The 25,145-nt window shown below is 37.8% G+C and overlaps 1 protein-coding gene across 1 annotated transcript in view; it reads right to left on the bottom strand.

The window, feature by feature from the left end:
• Positions 1–3,534: 3,534 nt before the first annotated feature.
• RAP2A (RAP2A, member of RAS oncogene family) overlaps positions 3,535–25,145 on the bottom strand; it is a 41,882-nt gene continuing 20,271 nt past the window's right edge. Inside the window, exon 2 of the mRNA XM_043996327.1 lies at positions 3,535–7,344. Within this exon, the coding sequence (XP_043852262.1) occupies positions 7,107–7,344 (238 nt within the window). The 3' untranslated portion in view covers positions 3,535–7,106. The remainder of the gene's footprint in view (positions 7,345–25,145) is intronic.

The following is a 25,145-nucleotide window of genomic DNA, read 5'->3' as shown; positions in this document are numbered from 1 at the left end:
CCAGAATGAGGAGAGACAGAGAAAAAAGAGCCACATCTAACTTACTGAATGCTTTTATGTTTGCAGCTAGAAAGGATTTCCCAGGCAGTAATCTATAATTTTCGTCTTGTAGCTGTGGATTGTTTTTTCTTTTTTTAAACCAGATTAACTCTTGTTAGTCATTGATTATAAGTCTGTTAGTTGCAAGCTGGAACATCTATAAAGCTGCATAGATGGCTAACATGAGACAGCATGAAGGGTCGTATTTGGGTACAGATAAATGTGGGAAGAAACAGTGATGGCCTTTTGGTCAGTGCCTGGTGAAATTGGAGATGGGAAGTTACTGGCATGGGGCAGTATGAGTTGTATTGAAAGGCATCTATTAAACAAACAAATAATAAGTGTTCTGTATGTGCAGTGTGCTGTAATAGGCACTGGGGAAGATAGAAAATTTACCCAAGACATGATCCTCTGACTTCATGGAACTGAGTTCCATAGATACAAACATGGCTAACCAACCATAAGAAAGTCAGGCATGTAAAGAATGTTGCATTTGATATCACAGGACCCAAGTTCAAATCTTTTGCTATAAATTCAAGTTGAATTGCTCTACAGGTTTCTACAGGGGTTTGACTGGAAAGATTAGGGGACCTGTCATAGTGTATTTAGATTTCATACAGGCATTTACCAAACTCTCTCATGATATGCCTAGAGGGAGAATAACATCATGTGGGCTGGATACCAGTAGTTAAATGGATTCAGAGAATGCTGAAATCCAGAAAGTGCTGACCAATGGACCATGTCAGCTTTAGGGAGCTCTCTAATGGTGTGCCATGTGCTCTATATTCAGCTTTATTGTAATCACTGATGTCGATATACTAGAAGACAACTAGATGGTACAGTCAACAGAGTATGGCATTTGGAGTCAGGAAGATCTCTATTCAAATCCTGCCCTCACTTACTAGTGGCATGACCATGGAGCAAGGTCCTTAACCCACTCAGCTTCAGTTTCTCTCTCTAAAATGGGTATAATGAGCACCCACCTCATAGGGTTGCTCCGAGTATTAAATGGAATAGCACATGGAAAGTGCTTTGCAAATCCTGAAGTACTTAAGTGTATATATAACTCGAAGATGACCAAAGAGGGGAGAAAGCATTATTGGGCAAACCAATCAAGATTCAAAAGGATTAAGCACATTCTAACAGTGGACGGACCACAGCTAGCAAGATGAAATTAGGCTAAAATGTAACCTATCACATATAGGTTTAAATAGGTCTGGCTTAATAGCGATTTATGTCAAAGACATGGGGATTTCACTTGATGATAAGGTTCAAGATGAGCCAGCACTTTCCACTATTTAAAAATCGAATGCAATCTTGGGCTACACTAAGAGAAATTATTCAGATCAAAGGAGCTTCACTAATACTGTCTGTCCAGAACAACACTGGACTTGTTCTGTTTGGAGAGCTAGGTTTTAAGATGGACACTGGCAATGAATAAGCATTTATGCACAGGGAATAAAAGTGTATACACAGCAAATAGAAATGTGTGTGTATGTGTCTGCATGAATACATATATAGACGTGCAACCATGGTGGTGAAAGATGTGGAAACCAAGTGACATGAGAAAGTTGAATGAACTAGGTGTGAGTGACCTACAAAAGTGGGGAGGGGGGTAAGATGGAAGGAGGGGGCAGGAGAGAGATAATTGTCTTCATATACCTGCAGGATTCTCATGTGGAAATAAGTATTACTTATTTAATAGAGCTCCTAAGAGCCCACTAGAGACAAAGATGTAAGTTACAGGACCACATTTTCATTCTGTACATGGAAATACATTCAGTTATAGCTGTTAGAAATAGAATTTGGTGCTTTGTTGGGTGTTGGTTTGTTTTTATTTTGGCCACACCATCTCTTGAAGAACCCTCTACTACAGTGGAAAGGTGATGCCACTTATTCCAGTGGAGAAAATATCTATATGGGTATCCTTTGAAGAATTTTAGTATGAGATCACTTAGGAGAAATAAGGAAAACAGACTGTTACTATAAAAGAAAATATTAGGCTATTGTAAAATTTCCAGTTTCACATATGGGTGTGAAATATCAACTTTCATATATATTGTTATACATTTTATAAAAGGTTTCAGGCTGAATGGAAAAGTCCTTATTAAATACTTTTGTGTGCCAAACACTATACTAATATCTGGAAATAAAAACAGAAGAGTTTAAAATTGCATTGAAATTATTTATCTGATCAATATGTTTTGAGCCTACTAGGAGCAAGGCATTTTCTTTGTTAGGATTTGTATGCCAACCTCCTTATGAGACTGTTTTTCATTTAAATAAGCAAACTAAGATAGATCATTAATTTGCTTCCCCCCCCACCTCCCAGTCTGAATTAACTCACTCTGCTTCACAAGTCTTGGGGGTCAGCAGGCATTCATTCTGATCCAACCCTAAATTGAGTGAGTCACCTCCTCCTGCTCTTTTGGATTCTTATATTTCCTCCTGTGGTTGCTTATATGTGCCTCCAAAATTCACCAAAATTTATTGATCATTACGCCTTTAAGTTATTTCTAAGTTGGGTGAGTTCCAAAGCAACATTTTTTTCGTCTCAAAACCTTCCATTCAGCACAACTTAGCACTGGTATACCTAAGTATTTTTAAACACCTGGAATTAAGAATAAGAAGCTAACCAACTTTAAAAATATTCAATATTCTAACATATTGTTGCATTCTTGCTTTAAATATCCTAAATTTTTTTCTATAGTGCTTCTGTTACATCCTTGCAATGATTCTCTTACACACTAAAACAATGAACCTACTAAACTAGTGGAATGTTGCCAAGGGCTTTCAACATCGTCCAGTAGCAACATAACCAAAAGGCCCAGTTTAAATTGGTTTACAGAATGAATGAGCTAGTTATCAGTGTCTAGAGCAGCTGAAGGCTGGGTACAATTAACAGCATTTGTCAACATTCACAGAATCCTCTAGAGAACAAGCAGTGCCTACAGAGGACCAGCCTCCAGCTTCTGGCACCTTGAGATCCACATGACCTGGAAACAAAAAGCCAGCCTGAAGCCCATCACCAGGGAGCACAATGGTGCATTTTAGTGATATTGGCATGACTATAATGCAACCTCTAATCAATGTCAATTACCTAGAACAATCCCGTTAACACGAGCATCATGACTGTTCAGACGATCATTGCTAGGATGTATAATCAGGCTTCTTTGGAACACTGACATTTTCCAATTGAAAACCTTAAAAACATCACAATTTTTAGGACAGAGATCTGAAAAAAGCCTGGTTCATTTCATTTTGAAATCTAATAAGTTAAAAGTACTTTGGCTTCTGTTCTTTTGTTACTTGAATGTTTATCTGGTGCTAACTAACCACAAACACTTTTACTTGGTCATGGTTAGAAACTTAATAATTTCTTCATGGAAATAAAATTCATTATACATGAAGTAACTGCACAGTCCATCCACGTTGATTTTGGATGTTAATAGTACAAAGAAAATCAAAGGAAGTTTCATTAAATAAATTTATTTGTTAAAATAATTTAACTCCAAATACAACTGTTGAATTTGCATTGAGTTCTATGTACAATTCTTGTTTTATCCCAAACAGCGAGGTTTAACAACTGACATTGTTACAAAACAATAAACTGTTGTTCAATTTTAAATGGTCAGTTGTATTAGAGCTCAACAATTAACTGAACTATATTTAATTAATCTCTGGGAAACCCCAAATCAATAATGTTAAGTCTGTTTCCAAAACCCACTGCAGTCACTCTTGAAACCCTGATCAAGATTTAACATATGCACAATGACACAAGATAAACAGAAAACAAAAACTCCCATCATCTCTTAACTTTTGATTGGGTAGGGAGCTTCACAAATAAAGCCTAACCAGTGCTAAGAGACGACACTGATCAGAACAAAATAATAACAACAATAACAAAAATCCACATACATACACACATGCACACATATTCTCACGTCCATACAATCCTCCAAAAAACAAATGGCAGACATCTTTAGGCAACATTCTTTACACAGGAGAGCAGATACCAGTAGTTTTCCCATAAATAAGTGATGGCAACTGTGGTACTACTAGTCAGAAAAGCTAATTCTAATTGTACAAACCAAAGAAAAAAGTGATCAAAGCACCTTTCAAATGTTGAAGAAAGACTTTTGTGTAATACTTTTGATCAGATGCTGGCTTGTTTTGCACAGGCTGAACAAAATGAAAGGCAACAGTTACCATCACTATTACAGCTTACAAGAATCAAAGTTGCAACATTAAAAGAAAAAAAATCAGTAAAACTTAAAAAAAATATGCTGATTTTGTAAGAAAGTACAAAACCCTACAAGAACAGCTAAAGTAAAAGTGGGTCTTTGGATCAAACCATAATATTTTAAGGCATGTTAGAAAAATTTCCACTGACAATAATTGCTAGTCTGATCAGGGTACTAAATAGAGTGAGCCAAGGTTACTAACCATCACAGAAAGAGGTGACCACCAATTCTTTCACGTGGTCCCTTAAGGTTAGTCTTCCTGTTCTCAAACTTTTTTGCCAACATCTCACCAAATGTAACTATCATTCAATCAAGCTGAAGTATGTTCTCACCAGATGAAATACCAAGAAAGCATCAGAATTTGAGAACTACAAGACAGAGAGCACAACAGCATTTACACTTTTTTTGTGACAATGGGTGTCGCTTTGTCACTAAACACGTAGGACTGTGATGAAACACATGACCATGTGGCCAATTCACTGATTACTAAGATGTGCACATTAAAAAGCCCATCTGACCTATGTAACAAACTCTTAACTACATGATTGAAATTTTAGATAACCCTTTGCTCTTTAGATTTTACAAGACCCCTCATGCTATTTTTGCCCATTTCTATTGTCTGCATAGCAATCCATGGCATAAGACTGTAGGATCTTTACAGAGTATACTCAAATGCATTCTGAACTATCAATGTTATTCAATTATTTGAATGTGGAAATATTATAAAATAGGGAAATTTTTTTAAAGTTATAGGATATTTCTACAGCAGGAGATAAGTAGTTTTTTTTTAAATGCTTTCAATTCTCCTGGACACTTAGGTCTTAAAATTGGGTTAAGTATAATATAAAGGGCTGAAAATTTATTTGAACAAGGTGCTTCAAAATTGAGGATGATGGAAATACATGAAAGAAAACAAGTCATGACTAAAATTCAGAAAGATTGATTAAAACTAAATGTTGATTTTTACACATGCATCCCTTCCATTTTCTCAGAAGAGAGGAAGTCTGACCGAACAGTCTGACCAGGTCTTTTCGAGCCGCTGATTTGTTTGCTAGTCACCAAACACTCTGATATAAATTACAAGAAACATGGGAGTTTTTAAATTCAAAAATGCTCTAAAAATAATTTAAGAAATAAAGCAAATATTACCTTTGAGACAAATCTAAAGTACAAATTTTCAAAAGAGGCTAGTGCCTCTTACTTTTGTGCCAAATTCTGGAGAGCAACTAATATACATATGCACGCATAAAACACATCCTCCTCTCAATTACCTAACAAAAGACTAGAATTACTGCATGAGATTGTGACACCAATGAAATGCAAGGTGGCATGAAGACCACAGGCTCAGTGGTTTTGCAGTTTTGAAGGCCAAATTTATCTACAGAGGTCCAACTCAAGAATAATCTCTTTAGCATTTAGAACTCTGAAGCTTAAAATTGAAAAATCATCTACACTTGATTGTAAAACTCTGAATAGGTATTTCTGTGGCATTAGTCATGCAAATGATAAATACTTCACGGCTATGAAACTAAAAATGTCAGAGCTTGAGCACCTTTTCAAAACAAAATATTCACTCCCACTCTATTTGCCACTTCAGTAATCAGGGCAAAACTTTTGCAAGAGAACCTTTGTAGAGTACATCAGGAAAATTAGAGATAAAAGGTTTTCATCCCTTACACATTATCCTATAACTTATATCCTACCTTTAAGCCAGAATTGTTTCACATGGTTATTCAATTTTTTAAAATGTCAACATTAAAGCTCTGAAATAGCGAACTTGATTTTGAAAGAAAGTTAGCTTGGGATCACACCAAAAACCATAGCCCTTAAAGGCAAAAAGGAATTTGTTGTCTTAACAAACTGAAAAATGCAGAATGTTTGTACTATCCCATGAGGTTTCTGCAAATGGGAACATCTGGATGCAACATGGCTTCATTTTCCTTACAAGATGGTACTAGTTAATCTACTAAAATGCTCCTTGTTAGTAAGGCTAAGCAATTTCTTTTCATCATAGTTGCTTCCTCCATGTTCAATAAAGTGATAAAGACATTTCCTGCTTTGTAAACAGAGGTTTGTTTGCTTATTTTTTTGTCTGAACAAAATCTGAAGAGATCTTCCATTTTCAGTAGCAAAGCAGATGATTTAACACATTATAAAACCAGACTGCATTTTCCACAACCTGTGCAGATCTCTTCATTTTCAAGGACTGGTGCAATGAGTTCCATGTCACAGACTAGGAAAAAATATACAACTAACAACAGCATAGATTTTGCAAACAAGAAATAATACGCCAGCCTTGTAAAGAATGTCCCTTGTAATGCTGTCAGCAGTATGGTTGATCCTGCTTTACTTGACTGAATTAACTTGGCCAGAAGCACTATTGCAAGTCCTAAAATTCTATATTCATGTATGATTTCTCTCTTTAAAACAAAACAAAACAAAAAAATCCCACGTATTTTAATTGTGAATGATCATTGCAGGTCTTCTCATTTCTCCCTCAAGAATATTTCCAATTTATGTTGCTGCTGTCTGGGACAATGCCAACATATCTTTAAAATGAGATCACCCTGTAGATTAACTGGCTATGCCATCGAGTTGCAGATGCATAAGGGAGACTGAGGATGGTAGTGAAAAATGTAGTTACTGAACCCAAATATATTCAGAGACACCGATTGACAATCACAGCTTTGCTCTGAATAAGTACTGTAACTTCACTGTAGATTCATTCCACATATCTTTGCAAATTGGGCAGTAAAGCAGACAAGATTTTACCACCTACAAAAGTTGAGTAAACTGTGTCCAGGATATGTCCATTTTTAACTGCTATTGTATGTTACATGCGGAACAGCATGGATCATCTTTGTCTGGCTGAGCCGCATAGTTCATTTGTCTAACAATTTCTGCAAAGAGCTCATCCACCATTGTTTTACTTTTAGCAGATGTCTCCATAAAAGGACAACCCCATTCTTCAGCCAAGGCTCTTCCCTCATTTGAAGATACTTCTCTCTCACTTTCCAGGTCCACTTTGTTCCCAACCAAGATCACTGGTACCTTCTCATACCTATGAAAAAAACAAAAAAACAAAGAGAAACACATTAATTAATGAAAAGTTTCACAGGAAAAGCAGGTTTTATTTTTCCTTGATTCAAAAAAATCCTCTTAACCACACTTAACGAATACCTTTTAAAAACATGTGGAGTTGGAGCAGCTAGGTGTCGCAGTGGATAAAGTACTGGCCTTGGATTCATCAGGAGTACCTGAGTTCAAATCCGGCCTCAGACACTTACTAGCTGTGTGACCCTGGGCAATTCACTTAACCCCCATTTCCCCACCAAAAAAACCCAAAAAAAACCCCAACAACCCATGTGGAGTAGGGTACTTTCCAACACATTGATTTCATGATTATCTGCAAGCAGCTTTATAGTAGATCAATAATTAGATTTCTGAAATCTATTATCATTTAAATAAACTGAATACCTAAAATCAACTGTTTGTTGTGTTTCCAAAAATGACAAAAACTTCTTAAATTATAGAAACAAATCCTATTATATAAACTTAATTTCCCTATAATCTCTAAGTAGTAGACCCAAAACATGAAGTTAAACATTTATGCCCATCATAAATCAAATGTGTTACATATAACGATTATTTAACTTCAAAAATATGTACCTCAATTTTGCACTACATGTAAAGTTATCTTTAATGATACACAAATATCAACTGACAATTTTTTTAGTTTATTCTCAACTCCCACTTCTAAATAAACATATACAGCAATAATAATAATTTACTAATTTATTTTTGGTAAACTGCATTTTGCTCATTTTTCAGCTGAATAGTGTTAGCTATTATACTCTTCACAGAAGCTTACTGGTTACTATAAATATCACAACAAAAATCCTGATACAAATTCGTATCACTATGTGGAAGTGATCCTGGGTTTCTCAAGGCTATGCCAGTAGAATTCAAATCCTGACACGTTTTATTAAATTACGTATAGCTCTACCAAGCTGAATTCACCTACTGTGACAGACTGTTATTCAAGGATGAGCCTAGTTTAAATGGGAAAAGGTTCATTAATAGCAGGTTAGCTACGAGTTGATAAATTCTTTGGCCATGATATAGAATAGTAACATTACTATTATATAATTAATTTGATGGATCTTATCCATTCTATTCAGTGCAGTGGACAGACACAAAAAGTATGTTTTACTCCAATTCAACAATTCAATTAAACTCTAAGTATTGTGTGTGGGGCTTGAGGGTAAGATTAAAAAAAAAAAAAGGTAGAGGGCAGCTAGGTGTCTCAGTGGATAAAGCTAGGTCCTGGATTCAGGAGGACCTGAGTTCAAATCCAGCCCCAGGCACTTGACACTTACTAGCTAAGTGACCTTGGGCAAGTAATTTAACCCTCATTCCCCTGCCCCCCCCCCCCAAAAAAAGTGGTCTCTGGACTCAACAACCATTCTATTAGGAAGTTATAACACATACAATTAATATTTTAGAAAATACTAAAAAATGAAGAGAGAGTGGGGATGTCAAGAAGGGTCCAAAAGGAGGAGGCAGAACCTGAGCTGAGCAGCAAACCTGCACAAGGAGAACCATCTGAGAATAATACAGACTGTGTTAAAGATGGAATGCCAACTTCCTAGGGATAGTAGGCTAAGTGAAACAAAGTCATGTGAAATACCTAGAAAGATAAGTTAGAGTCAAAATATGGAGAGTATAAAACACCAGACTGGGGAGTTTTGTGGTTTATCCTAAAGAAAACAGTGGAATAACAAAGGTTTTTTTAAACAAAGGTGTGATGCTTCCTATGCTTATAGGAAGATTATTTTGACAGTTATGTAGAAGATATATTTGAGAGAGGAAAGAATGAAAGTGAGAAGACCAATAATAAGGCTATTCTAATAGTCCAGTCTAGAGGTGATGAGGGGTGACAGTGGAGAAAGGGGAGTGAATGTGATAATCTCAATCTATGCTCCCATTTTAAGGAAGTAGAAGGCTCAGTAAATGATTATGTGAGAGAATAATTAGAAATGAAGTCAAGGGTATAAATGAATGATAGAGAGAAATTTAGAGGAAGGGCAGATTTGGGAGATGGCCTTAAAGAATGTCATTTTGGCCAGGTTCCCTTTGAGATGCTGATGGAGACACCAAGGCATAGGCCGTCGTGCACGCAGTTGGTGACTGAATTAGAGATTAGGGCTGGACATACAGATTTGGGAATCAACTACATAGAGATGATCATTGAACCCTTGGGAGTTAATAAAACCACAAGAGAAAAGTGTGAAGAGTCCTGGAGGCATCCCTGATGGGAAGAGCAGGAGATGGATGATGTTGATACACCCAACTAGTCAGAAGAAAACAGTAAGACAGACAGAAGCAAAAATAGCAGTCAGTAGTGTCATAAAAGTAAAAGCCAAAATGCAAGGGGTTTAGAAGTGAATGGGGGGCAGCTAGATGGCACAGTGGATAAAGCACTGGCCCTGGATTCAGGAGTACCTGAGTTCAAATCCAGCCTCAGACACTTGACACTTACTAGCTGTGTGACCCTGGGCAAGTCGCTTAACCCCAATTGCCTCACCAAAAAAAAAAAAAAAGTGAATGGGAAATGAAGAAATGAAGTGGTAGCAAGAATAGATGGTTCTTTATACAAGACTATATAAGAAAGTTAGTCCATGGGGAAGGCAGAATTAAATGAAGGCTTTTTTAAGGATGAGAGGCACATAGGTATGTTTGTAGGAAGCAGACAATGAGAAGAAAATAAAGATGGGGCCATATTCAAACACTTTAATATCTAGCCTAAGCAAAGCACTGTTATGGATATAGATGGATATAGGAGTGAAAGACAAAGAAGAATCCTGCTTTCCAGAAGATTACAATATAATCAAACTAAGATATAAATATACAAAAGAAGAATGACACAGCAGCCACTGATTGTACCTGGGATGCATGGGCATATGAAGATTTAATAATGGCATTCTGAATAATAACTGGGCCAAAGGCATATCACAGAACAATTATTGTATGAAACTGAATAATGCTGTGCCATAAGAAAAGATAATTAGGAAAATTCAGAAGCATAATGATTCATATGAACTCAGGTAGGAAAAGAAAGGCAGAATCAGAAAAACAATATACATGACAACAAGAATGTGAATGTAAAAAACCCCCATAAAATGAGACCTAAGGCTGTGTGATTATAATTACCAAACTTAGCTATGGAGAAGAGTTGAGAAAATGTACCAATCTCTACTTTTTTCTTTCTTTCTTTCTTTCTTTCTTTAAGGTGGGGACTAAAAGAATGGAACATTACATATATGGATGGATTGCTTACTTTTCCTGAGCTCCTTTCTTTTTTACCCCCTTAAAAAAAAACAAAAAAAACTTTGTTACAGGGAATAGTCTGCTGATAGGGGCTGAAAGGACATCTATAATTGGAAATGAAGGTGAAATAAAAAAATCAAGATATCTTTACATGAAAATAAAATAAAGTGTGGCAGGGAAGCAAACAACTGGAAATCAAATGGGTCTCTATTGGTTGGACATAACTAAACAAAGTATATGAATATGATGAAATATGACTGTGCTGTAAGTACAACATTTCAGAGAAACATGGCAAGACTTGTATGGACTGACAGAATAAAGTGAACAGAACCAGAAAAACATATACAACATAAATAAAACTTGAAGAATATTATTTATTAAGAACAAACAAACTTTGTAGCAGAGCAAAGTTGAGAAAATGAACTCTCTTTCCCCTTTATAGCAGAAATAGGAGACTATGAGTGTGGAATATTAGATATACTGTCTGACATGGTCATTGTTTTAGCTAGTTTTACTAACCCGACTTTTTCTCTTTCCTTAAGGAGGGATGGGGAAAATGGGGTGGGGGCAAGAAGGTATATTGTTGAAAAGGAATATGATGTAAAAATAAATGTCATTTTTTTAAAAAACGTAATGTGGGGGGCAGCTAGGTGTTGCAGTAGATGGAGCACCAGCCGTGGATTCAGGGGGACCTGAGTTCAAGTCCAACCCCAGACACTTGCTAGCTGTGTGACCCTGGGCAAGTCACTTAACCCTCATTGCCCTGCTTTAAAAAAAAAAAAAGTAGTGTTCTCTGAAAAACCTACTAAAATTTTACAAACTGGCATACAGTAGGCATTCAGAGCAAGCAACAGAAGAGAAAGCCAGTTTTAATAATAAGTATAGCATAACTCTGAAAAAACAACTTGTGGTCATTAGTTTATGATACTGATGCTTCCATGGTGGTCAGACTGGTGGATCATTGGTTTCAGGACTCACTTGCCTTAATGTATATATGACTCTACAAACTTAAAAGAATATTATTATAATCAAGCTTAGGAGCCTGAACCAGATGACTTTTGAGGTTCCTTCACATTTTCAATTAACTAGAATGAATGTTATACTCATGCTCATAATGGATATTAGCAAAAACCACACATGGCTTTATCTCCAAAAACCCTGAACTGCTACACTAATTTTCTCTCTGTATGTATGTATACATACATATGCGTGTTTATGTAAGTATACATGACACTATTTTCTTGGAAAATCTAAATGGAAAATTTAATTATTCAACAATAATGCTGAGCTTCCTTTTCTAGGGTGTGCGATACGCCTTCTCGACTAAGGAAGACGAAGAAGCTCTACTGCACGTCAGCCACAGCCACTAGCATATCAGCAAACACTGGTAGCACCCCAGAGCTCATGGAAATGTAGGAGGGCTCCACCATCATGGAATCAACTTCTACAAATATCATCCAGGTTACTTCGGGAAAGTGGGTATGAGGCGTTACCACTTGAAGAAGAAGCAAAGCTACTGCCCGCCCAACCACCAACCTTGATAAGCTGTGGACACTGGTCAGTGAGCAGACCAGGATTAATGCTGCCAAAAACAAGGAAGGGCTTGCCCCTGTCATTGGTGTTGTGAGGTCAGGTACTACAAAGTGCTAGGAAAAGGGAAACTCCCCAAGCAGACAGTAATTGTGCAGGCAAAATTCTTGGGCAGAAGAGCAGAGGAAAAGATTAAGGGTGTTGGTGGAGCTTGTGTCCTTGTGGCATAAAACCAATGTTATCAAATAAAATAATTGTCTTTATTAAACAAACAAAAAAAAACCAATAATGCTGAAAAGAAGTTTTTATTGATATCACCAACACTCTCAAAGACACATTAATATTTTGGTGCTGACCTTTTCTGTAATTCCTCTCTTTTGTTTAAAATGCTATTCTTAAAGATGTAAGTTATATTTATTCAAAGACTGAGGAATGTATGTTGACTCCCTTTAGCATCTTAGTGTATTTCTTCTTTTTATAAATTATTTTACTTTAAAGGGTTCAAAATATTTTATCTGTATTTTTATCTTTACAAAATAGACAAAAGGCAAGCTTGGAAATGAAATACCAACCAGCCAGCATTAGGTAAGCAGACACCATGTACCCCCAGTGCTTGGGGTTGGCTACAAAGCACCAAAAAAGAAAAAATCCACACTCTCAAGGAACTTGCTTTCTAAAAAATTAACAAGAAAGACCTGTTTAATATAAGATAGTGAATAGAGACAGTTTTATAGCACAAATCCACTTCAGGAATGACAACAAGCTAAAAGTAAATCAACTTTTAAATGTGAATTTATTAACATATGGCTCTGCTGATGACACTCGTCTCTGATATAACAGCTTCTGTCCTCAAACTATTCCCATGGAACAGGTGAGTTCAATCTACCCTTGTTGATATTTTCACCCACTGCTAGTTTATATAAGGTGTGTGTGTGTGGGGGTGCTATATCTTGCTGCAGACATCATTTTTTATTCTCTGCTTATGCTAAGCAGATAAATACAAGGTAGCAGTGTTACCTGCAAGATTTATCATCTGAGTCATTGGATCAGACCACTAACTCCAAATGCTACTTTTGGAATGTCTTAGATTAGAAATCCTGAAAGACCCATTTTTGAGAATTCTCAACCTTATAAAACTGAAGAAAACATTTCCAAAACTTCACAAGTTTTAATTAGCATGTGTTCTTAGTCTACTTTGTGCAAGGTATTATGCTAAGCACATTGCAGAATGCAAAGATGTATAAGACACTGTGAATCAAACTCTTTGGCAACACACCTATCACAAAAGAAGAAATAGTATATACAATGATATGTGCAGTATTATTGACTTGTGATTTTACCATGTAGCAAACGCCCAATATGAAAACTCCCTTCTTTCCAATCATGTAGCTGGGAAACCCAACTGTACATTAGAGTCAGAGAACTGGCTCAAAAACCAAGAGGTTGTAAGACTTGAAGCAACACTCACTCTAATGCATTATACCTCCTGCACAAAATATGCAAGTGGGAGGTGGGGATTGTGAAGAACTATATTCAATAGAATTTCAAGGTCATGTGCCCTTTAGGTACCTGAGATGCATTTACTACAATAGGCAAGATGCCTCAATTGGGTGATAAGCCACAGTTTCCAACAGTAATTTTGCCTTCTCCACAAATGTACAAAGTGCTCATTATTCCTAACAGGGACACAACTATCAATGAAGTAGGTAAACTATTTGGTACAAAGTGCAATCCAGTACTTATGTGTTCTATGTAACAGGGGCCTGGCCAATAGAGCTCCATTCCCAAAGCATGAACTACAACACTCTGCCTGACGCCAGCCCATGTGGCAGAGGCTAGGGAGCCTTCTTAACTGGAATGGAAGGGCCTTACTTACTGATCTGGCCCAAGACCTAACATTCTGATCTGCTCACCATGTGGTAAAGATAGGAGCTGTTTGGCTGCTGAGCTGCAAATGGGTGCTTTCAAAAGACACTAACTGGCAAAAATGGGCCTCTCCTTTCCTGGTGTGTGGTGATCTCTGTTGTGTCTCTCTTCCTGCTTTCAAGTGTAGTCCTGGAGATAGCTACAACCTTACAAGCTTCAAAAGGTCTGTATAACAAGTGCATGAAGTCCAGTATCTGGAGTCCAAGACAGGATTTGTGGATGGATGAGCACACAAATGAAGCAGCAGCCTTGCCCTGAAGAAAGACCTATTAACCCAACCCAACAGCTGTAGAAACATGGATTCATCCATCAGCTAGTCACATTTGGAAGTGAACTTGGTGTGGAGTGAATGCTTTGTAGCAAATGATTTAAGTGTGAACCCACTCTTCCAAGGGATTTGCTGGGAAGGAAATGTGACCCCTCCCATGGCAGACGTTATGTTCTTGATTTACCTTGGCAGCAAATCTCTTTGTAAAAGTTAATGTTTTTAGTAGATCTAATTTTAATTTTCTCCTTGATATTTAACATAGAATCATTAATATTGTATTTTAGAAATGGATTCTCGGGGGCAGCTAGGTGGCACAGTGGATAAAGCACTGGATTCGGGAAGACCTGAGTTCAAATCCAGCCTCAGACACTTACTAGCTGTGTGATCTTGGGCAAGTCCCTTAACCCTCATTGCCCCACGGAAGGAAGGAAGGAAAGAAGGAAGGAAGGAAAGAAGGAAAGAAGGAAGGAAGGAAGGAAGGAAGGAAGGAAGGAAGGAAGGAAGGAAGGAAGGAAGGAAGGAAGGAAGGAAGGAAGGAAGAAGGAAGAAGAGAAGAAGAAGAAAGAAAGAAAGAAAGAAAGAAAGAAAGAAAGAAAGAAAGAAAGAAAGAAAGAAAGAAAGAAAGAAAGAAAGAAAGAAAGAAAGAAAGAAAGAAAGAAAGAAAGAAAAAGAAAGAAAGAAAGAAAGGAAGGAAGAAAGAAAAAGGAAGAAAGGAAGGAAGAAAGGGAACTCTCAATTTTGAATTAAACTAATTTTTTACTATAGAAATTTTAAGACACTAAAATCATGTGTGTTTGAGTCTATTTTTCTAAGTTGCTTGCTTCAAAGCCCCAAACTAACTTGGGACAAACTGATTATTGGCATAATGAACCTTTGAAGAATATAAATTTTCTAATCTCTAAAAGACTTTAAACAAAGTAATTACTTACATTTGTCTAGTGAATGAGTTTTGAAAGCACTACATACACAATCTTATTTGATGTTCATGACAAAACCCATGGAGGGAAGCAGACCAAGGGGTAGTGCCCCCTCAGACAGGTGAGGAGACAGAGGGTCATAGAGCATAAATAACTTGCATACAGTTACAAAGTGCCAGGGCTAGAACTCAAACCTAGTTCTTCTGATTTTAGGGCCAGTGCTATTTCCCCTACATCAAGGTACTAGTGTTATTGGTAATTTCTTTTTCACCACCTAATCTAATGTTTTTAACACAGTCATTTTTCTTGTATTATTGCAGTGTACACCTACTTGTGATGAGTTTATGAAAATAATTTAAAGAGGTTGGCTTGCTAGAAAGTTACAGCACAAATAAGCGCATAAAAAAATAGACATGTCATGCTTTATAAGTGTATATAAAAAATAAATTGTGGGGCAGCTAGGTGGCACAGTGGATAAAGCACTGGCCCCAGAGTCAGGAGTACCTGAGTTCAAATCCGGCCTCTGACACTTAACACACTTACTAGCTGTGTGACCCTGGGCAAGTCACTTAACCCCAATTGCCTCACTAAAAAAAAAAAAAATTGTGAAATGGAAACTTAAAATGATTTAAAAAAAACACCTCGTACTTTGAATATTCATAGTAGAGTCATCTGAGAGATACTTTATATTCTTGGGCTACTTTCTTACTGAATTTGGAATAGGGTTGAGGGAGCTAGAAAGAAACTCTTGGCTTCACCGGGGTTGGATGCTTAACCTACACTTTGGTGGTAAAGGACTTTGCTGGAATATCCTTAAAACTTTTGTTTTGTGACATTTTCCCCCTTGTATTAAAGTTTCCGAAGGGGGGGGGGGGAGGACACGTTAATGGATGTCAGCTGGTTAAATCAGCTAATGCTGGAGAGGACACCTGAGAGTGAGGGCTCAGCCAATGGCATTAGGAAAAGAACTCTACAATGCCTCAGGGCATCTATCCTAGGGGTAAATGTAGCCCCAAGAACACAGCCTGCTAGTGTGCATGCAGGATGGAAGAGCACCTCCAGAATCTGGCACCACTGACAGAAACCAAATGTCCTGAATAGACACAAACATTCATCTTTGCTGCCAGAGATTGACTGTTCTGAACAACCATTTTCTTTTTTTCTGTTCAAACCGTAGGATCACCCTCGGGGGCATACTGGTACAGTGTTAAAGGGCTAAATGTGGAGTGAGGAACTAGGTTCAAATAACAGTTTTGCTACTTGCTACCTATCTGACCCCAAGAGAGGCATTTAATCTCTCTAGGCCCCAATTTACCCAATTGTAAAATGAGGTTGGACTAGACAACCTCCCAAATATCTCTTCCAGCTTTAATTCAATGATCCTCTGTACCTATAAAAAGTAAACACATTTAAGCTGGAGAAAATTTGGTCAAATTCCTATAGGCAAAAGGTGTGCTGAATGCCAGACTCCTGGGACCTATTTTCCACAATTCATGCTGGCACTTCCTCTCCATTTTTTTCTTCTCACTCATGGAACCTGTTTTGTTTCAACCATCCAACCAGAATTGTTCAACCAAGGATCCAAGTGAGACCTCAAATCTTTAAATCCTAGGTCCCCCACCCCTTTTCTGATCTCCCTGGACATCTCAGCAGCTTTAAAAACTATTTTTTTTCACCATCTTCTGTATATTCTTCTCTTCCTTGGCTTTTAAGACACCACTTTAAGACCACAGTCACAGAATTCTAAAGCTGTTCAACTCATATGAAAAGAAATCTCCAAAATAACATACTTGATAAGTGGCCATCCAGCCAGAATCAGATAATTTGTCATACAGAGAGCTGCTGGGGGCACTGAAAAATGACTTGCTGCCTATGGATCACTGAGAAAGCCTTCTCCTGGCTCAGTTTCTACATCTGGACTCCTACCTCCCCACCCCTCACTTTTCCGCTCCCTTTTATGTAGTGACTTCTCAGGGTAGGGATTGGCTTTCTTTGTGCTTGTAGCTGAATCCTCAGCGCTTGGCACAGTACCTAGTAAGTGCTTGATAAAAGCTTGTTGATTTGATCCTTCCTTGGAGTCAGGAAAGTCTGGGTTCAAATTCTGCCTGTGACACATACTACCTAAAATGCTGCCCCTCTTATTCAAGACTATACATTCTCTAGGTGATCAGAAAGGGGAGCAATCAACAATGTGCCCAGAGAGTGTTAAAGCTCTTGTCTAAGGTCACACAGATCATAGCGGGCATGAGAACCAAAGTCTCGACTCCTAGCTTAGTGTCTACTGTGGCATACCACAGTGCTTCCTCTCATGTAGAATGGGGTGGGCCTAGAAATATGTGGTGTTGTTGTTTGTCCTTCATTCTTGAAGAAGACCATGACAAAGGGAGGTGATGTCATGACTTGCAGTGAACTGGATTTAAATGCAGAAGATTTGTACAGAGTCACCAACCCCATGCTCTCCTCCAGAGCTATCTGGGTCCAGTGGCAAGATACATATCAGGACAAACAGAGATGCCCCTGGATGTTGAAGGCAATTGGGTTTAAGTGACTTGTCCATCGTCACACAGCTAGTAAGTGTCTGAGGTAACGTGTGAACTCAGGTCCTCCTGACTTTGGGGCTAGTGCTCTATCTACTGTGTCATCTAGCTGCTGCCAGAAACATAGGTATGACCTCTATAAAGAATTTCAGCAAAACAAAAGCTGAAAGAAGACACAGAAGAACCTGATTTAGCCTAAGAAGTATATTGAGGTTGGCGTCACTAAAGGTCTAAAGCATAGAACTGACAAAACCCTTCTTAGAGATAATGTAGACAAGTGTCACAATTTGAGCACCGATTAAAATGCAACTAACAGGTGAGGTCCCCTTCTGTGCTAAGAGCCTATAATGAGAACACTAAGTATTTTTAAATATTCCTTATTAACTGATGTCTAACAATCCCTGTGTCAGTAAAATTACAGGTCCAGTCCAAACATATATGTGTTATATACACGTATACATATACATATATATACGTAATCCTATTGGACAAGGTAACAATTTTCATCTGCACATTGTTAAATGTTAATAAAACACTTCTTTTCTGAAGGGAGGTGAGATGGGGGAAGTACGGGACCTGTGAATGGCATATGCTCTGCAATTCATTTTAGATAGCTTAATGGGGGTATTGAGAGGGGTGACTTGTCCAGTGTCCCAGAGCCAGTAGGAGGAGGGAATCTAGGTCTTCCTGACTACAAAGGCATTTCTCTATTATTAACACCATTAACAAACGCCATAAAATCTGTGTTCCAGAAGATTTCCAAGGACTAACCAACGGCCTAACTATTGAATCATACAATATTTGATTCAACAAATGTCAGTATAATAGAAGAATTTTAACAATCCCTCAGAGTTTTTCCTAATGGAATCTGAGTGGTAGCAATCCTCTTCTGAACATTCATTCTCCATTAGTGGCAAGGACCCTAAATACAGGCAGTCAATTCATTATATAAGCCATTTGGCCTCAGGGAGGGCAAGTCTCAGAATGAATGATACTCCATCACAAAGTACCACATATGAGCTATTTTCACTAGCAAGACATACTGAAAAACTGAACACAAGAGAAATATGGCATGGGAAATAACACTGTCAATAGTGTCAAGCCAGACAACTACAGCTACTGATTTATGTTCCAATAGCAAGAATATAATTGCATTTTATTTCTCTAATGAGAGTAGTACACTTCACATACAATGTACTTAAAATGTCTTCTCGTGCAGGTGAAATGAATTACAAATCTGAATACAATAAGGTTGGTTTTATTAGTTGAATTCTGGGATCCAAGTAAACAACTAACTTCAATCTATTTAAATGATAAAAATTGTCAGTTAGCATGTAAGAAAAACTTCTAAATTATAATTTCAGAATTTAGGATCAGTAGGAATCTTAAGGATGCTTTCCTAGACCAATCATTGGCTTTACACCTAAAGAAACAGCTCCAGAGATGACTTATCCAAATTTTAGTGACAGTGAAGACTTGATATATCAGGTCTCATAAACCCTAATCTATTCTTCAACTCCATTAAATCATGTTGCCAACCTATTTCCCCCAAACACTTATTTTCTCCTCCAACAAAGAGCTGTTTCTAGGATGGAGAGGTGGGGAATAAACAAACAAAAGAATCCTCCCCAATAGTGACTCCCACCTACCCTCAAATTCTTATCATACATTTTATTTATCCTTTAATTTCTCCCTTACACGTACACACATATTCTTTGGGGTTCTCATACAATCTTCCTTCTATTTCCCCAGGTATTATTTCTCTTCTTGGTAGGCTAAGGTCTTTTTTTTTTTAAGTGAGGCAACTGGGGTTAAGTGACTTGCCCAGGGTCACACAGCTAGTAAGTGTTAAGTGTCTGAGGCTGGATTTGAACTCAGGTACTCCTGACTCCAGGGCCTGTGCTCTATCTACTGTGCCACCTAGCCGCCCCGGTAGGCTAAATTTTTGAAACTTGCTTTCTGAGCTTAAGGATGGTATATTGCACGTCATAAAACCACATTTCATACCTAAAGGAGACACCTTACTAATTAAAATGAAAAACTACAAGATGAAATATCAACTGATTTCAATATTACCATAACAATTTCAAATCATTAAGATGACATGGTTTACATGATATACTATTAGAATGGATGGTTTAGCATCCATATAAATCTTAAAAGGATCCTAGTTCTAGAAAGGGCAACTAGGCAACTGCAAATTTAGGGTCAACCACAAGGTTTTTAACAATTTATTCTAGAGTCTGACTTATATGCAGCATCCTATGGCTTAATCTATTAAATTTTAGGGAAATTGACCAGACTACTGGCTATGGCTGACAGTGCAGTCTTTTCTGATTTAGAATGCCTTTTTTTGGAAAACAGTTGGGATTAAGTGACTTGCCCAGGGTCACACAGTTGGTATTCAGGTCTTCCTGCTGCCAGGGCTGGTGTTCTATGCACAGGACCAGCTAGCTGCCTCCAGAATGCTTTAAATGGGCAAAAAAACCAATTCCTCTTATTTAGAAAACAAAACTGTAAGATACTGAAGGGAAAATACGTCGGTCATTTCAGAAACTATAAGATCTATTTTGTCATTAGTTTTCAATAGTGCAATATTATACAAAAGAAGAGACTTGGACTAGGAGCCAGGAGACATGGTTTTCCCCAACAATACTACTACTACCAACTTCTCAAAGTGGTGAGGAAAAGGGATCTATCCATGGTATTATTATTGTTGTTGTTAATTATCCCCTGCTTTGTAACCAATAAGTTTTCAGTTATTTGAAAGACATTTAGCCTCTCAGCTTTTACATATGTAAATAGTTTTTGTGAAGGTTAGGTAATACATAAATATTATCTCATTTATCATCGTAACAACTAAAGGAGGCAGGTGCTGTTACTATCATTCCCATTTTACAAGCAAGGGGCAGATAGGTGGTACAGTGGATAGAGCATTGGCCCTGAAGTTGGGAGGACCTGAGTTCAAATTTCACCTCAAACACTTACTATCTGTGTGAGCCTGGGCAAATCACTTAACCCCAATTGCCTTCAATATCCAGGGGCATCTCCAGTCGTCCTGATGTATATCTTGCCACTGGACCTAGAGGGCTCTGGAGGAGAGAATGAAATTGGTGACCTCAAGCAGTCCTCCCTCACCTAAATCCAATTCACTGCAAGTCATGACATCACCTCCCTTAGTCATGGTTCTCTTTGAGAATGAAAGACAAACAACAAGTGAGCAAGGAACCTGAAAAAGAGGTTGTGATTTGCCTAAGCTCACTACCAAGTGTCTGTTGTTTTGTTGTTTCAGTCCTGACTCCTCATGACCCCATTTGGGGTTTTCTTAGCAAAGATACTGGGGTGGTTTGCCATTTCCTTCTCTAGCTCATTTTACAGGTGAGAAAATTGAGGCAAACAGGGTTAAAGTGGCTTCCCAGGGTGGTCACATGGCTAGTAAGTGAGGAGAGATTTGAACTCAAAAAGATGTCTTCCTGACTCCAGGACCTGCACTCTATCCACTGTACCACCTAACAGCCCTTAAGTATTGAGACAAGAGTAAATGAAATTAATCTAAGTGAAAACAGCTTGAAAAGTACAGGCAGTGAGGTCACAGCGTTTAGAGGGCTGGACCAGGAGTCAAGGAGTCGTCAGATCAAATCTTCATCTCTCAACTCTGAGCATTGTCACTGGCTGCTCTCCTTCCTCATCTCCACTTCCCAGAATCCCTGGTTTCCTTTAAGTATCAGCTGAAATCCCACTTCTTCAAGAAGCTTTTCTCAGTCCTCCTTAATCTTAGTGCCTTCCCTCTGCAACTTTCCCAATTGATTCTGTATATTCATTATCTGTATATAGTTATTTACCATCTCCCTCATCAGACTGAAGCTTCTTGAGAACAGGAACTGTCTTTTGACCTTTTATACACCCTAGCACTTATCACAGTACTTGGAACATAGTAGGTGCTTAATAATTGCTAGATGACTAACTGTTAACATACCATAATATATAGTGGTATTATCCTAGAAAGGAGAAATTCAAACTTCAAATGAGTATAAAAAGTTAAAAAGACAAATCAGAAAGGAAAGAGAGCTCTTTGACCAATTATGCAGAGGGGTGAATTCTTAAAACAAAAGATAATTTCAATTACACAAAGATCATATAAAAGTCTAATGTTGAAGGTATATACACGGTATCACAAAAGTCTTAGTGAAGTTGTAGACTAGTAGAACTTGCCCCAAGGTCACACAGCTAGTATGTATCTGAGATGAGATTAAAACACATTTTATATATATATACATATATATATATGAAAACTTGTAATTAAAATGTAATTAAGATGTTTTTTAAAGTATAGAGACTTGATATAAATACATAAGAACAAGAGTCATTCCTCTGTAATTTCACAAAGGAGATGTACAGATAGTTTTCAAAAGAAGGAATATCAACAAGTAAATGAAAAAATTTTCTAGGTCACTAATAATGATAGAAATGCAAATAAAAACACATCTAAAGTTTTACCTTCTACCCATAAATTTGGCAAAGATGACAAAGGATGTTAATAGCTGGAGCTGGTTCTATAAGGTCAGACATATTAATGGACTATTAGTGGGATTGTGGATCAGTCTATTCATTCTGGGAAGCAGTTTTGAATTATGCCAAGAAACTGATTAAACTGTTTATACCTTTTTTTAACCTTTTGGTTAAAGATTTTTATTTAAAGTTTAGAGTTCCAAATTCTATCCCTCCTTCCCCTCCCCCCTCTCTGAGGCAGTTAGCAATCAGATATAGGTTAAAATATGTAAGTATGTAAAACATTACCATATTAGTCATTTTGTATAAGAAAATTCAAATAAAAAATTAAAGAAATAAAGTGAAAAATAGCATGCTTCAGTCTGTGCTCAATCAGTATCATTAGTCCTTTGAAACTGTCTTGGGTCATTGTATTGCTAAAAGCAGTTAAGTCCTTCACAATTCAAATGATAGAAGGGCATTTTTGGTTTTTGTTTTTGTAGGGCAATGAGGGTTAAGTGACTTGCCCAGGGTCACACAGCTAGTGTCAAGTGTCTGAGGCCGGATTTGAACTCGGGTCCTCCTGAATCCAGGGCTGGTGCTTTATCCACTGAGCCATCTAGCTGCCCCTAGAAGACCATTTTTAATCCATCATGAGACCTGTGCTAAAATCTATAGGACCTCTCTGAACTTGTCTTCTATGAACATAGCTTTCTAAAAACCAAGCTCAGCTCCACACCATGGAGAAGTATCAGAGTAACGTCTTTGTGGAGACTAATGCAGAGAACACTGAGAAAACTCCATACATAGGCTTCACTAAAAATCACTACTAGGGGCGGCTAGGTGAAGGGGCGGCTAGGTGGCGCAGTGGATAAAGAACCGGCCTTGGATTCAGGAGTACCCGAGTTCAAATCCGGCCTCAGACACTTGACTTTCTAGCTGTGTGACCCTGGGCAAGTCACTTAACCCCCATTGCCCAGCAAAATAAAAAAAATCACTACTGCCATGTCCTAGAGGATATGGTGTCTTATTGCTGTGAGATACATTTTGTATCATTGGAACTCAACCACCATGTAAAATTTTCTACTAAATCAAGAGGCTCAGTTCTCCAGATTACCCAAAAAGGCCCATCCATCAATATCCTAAAGTATGGGTTCTTAACGTGAGGTCTACAAACTCTTTAAAAACAGATTTTGATAACTGAATTTCACTATTAAGTTTCCTTTGTAATCCTATATATTTTATTTTACACATTTAAAAGTCCATAGGCTTCACCAGTCTGCCCAAGGGGTTAAAAGTTAAGAACCCTTAGACTAAAGCTATTTGATAATAGGACTACTCTTACTAATTTTTGTTTCAATCTATTAAGTATGGTTGGTTAATAGATCTAGTTTTATTCAGATTGCATTATGGAATAACTGGAGGTTGTTTTATTCTACAGTCGGTTCTCTTTCTCATTCCCCACAGAAAGTCAAAACTTTTCCTCTCTCCTTAACCCTGTAACCTTTACACTTATAGTAGATGTCTGGCTTCCTGCTTCATGGAAAATGGCAGGTCATTTTCTTTAGCTTCATCTATTCCTAAGAATATCTCAATATCATCAGCCATTTCCTTCCTTCTTCCCTCCTATCTCTTTGGGATCTTCTCCCTCCCAGCCATCTGCTTACAAACAAACTCAAGTTTCCTGAATCTTAATCTTTTCCAAACTAAAACACAAAATAGCTTTCCCTGAACTCTTCTAATCCCCATCACCCATGATCCAGTTTCTTCTTAGTCCTCCCTTTCATTGCCACCCTTCTTGAAAAAATAATCTAGGGGCAGATAGGCGGCGCAGTGGATAAAGCATAGGCCTTGGATTTGGGAGGATCTGAGTTCAAATCCAGTCTCAGACACTTGACATTTACTAGCTGTGTGACCCTGGGCAAGTCACTTAACCATCTTTGCCCCACAAAACAAAACAAAAAAATAATCTATGTCCAATATCTCCACTTCATCATCAGTTACTTGCTCCTTAATCCTGGCTTCTACTGGTTCCCCAGACCCCCATCACTCCATTTAAACTGATTTCTCAAAGGTCAATTTCTTACTGCCAAAATCGTCAGTCTTTTCTCAGCCCTCAATTTCCTTGGTTTCTCTGCAGCATTGACACTGCTGACCACCTCCTCCTTTTCTCATGATTTCTGAGACACCACAATTTCCTGGTTGTCATTACTATTCGAATTACCACTCTTCATAGCCTCCTGTTCATACAGCATCTTTGAGGATCAGAGTGATTAAGTGATTTGTCCAGAGTCACAGGCTTAGGGAGTATACAAGCACTTCAAGTCTAGCTCCCAGTCTAGCCATACTTCTACACTGAGGAGCTTCTCTACTCCTCCTCCAGCCTTAAGAAGGAATCCTTCTCTGGTACTGACTCCTCTCTCTGTTACCAGCCCCATAAGTGCTGGTGCTTCTCAAACATTTGTGCCTAGCTCTCTTTTCTCCCCTCTCCTAAACTCTTTCCCTAGAAAATCTTGTTTCGTTTCCATAGCTTCAATTATTATCTCAAGGTAGATGTAGTCACTAGCAGGTCTACATTGCTAACCTCATCTCTCTCTAGCTTCTAGATCCACAATCCCAACTGTTACACGGTACCTCTGCTGGATGTCATATGAGAACCTGAATTTAACATACAGTAGAATTAACCTTTACCCCAAAATGTGCTTTCTGATTTCACAATTTCTGTCAGTGGCACCACTAATTTTAGCCAATCATGCATATTTGAAGTCTTAAATAATTTTCTCTCACTCTTTTCTTTCCTTTGCCTTCTAATTATTTACCAAATCCTGCTAATACTGCTTCCAGAATATCTCTTGCATATTTCCTC

This window comes from Dromiciops gliroides, chromosome 3, assembly GCF_019393635.1.
Source record: "Dromiciops gliroides isolate mDroGli1 chromosome 3, mDroGli1.pri, whole genome shotgun sequence".
NCBI classification, from domain to species: Eukaryota; Metazoa; Chordata; class Mammalia; order Microbiotheria; family Microbiotheriidae; genus Dromiciops; species Dromiciops gliroides.
The sequence above is the reverse complement of the archived record's forward strand: the minus strand, read 5'-3'. Positions and strand labels throughout refer to the sequence as shown.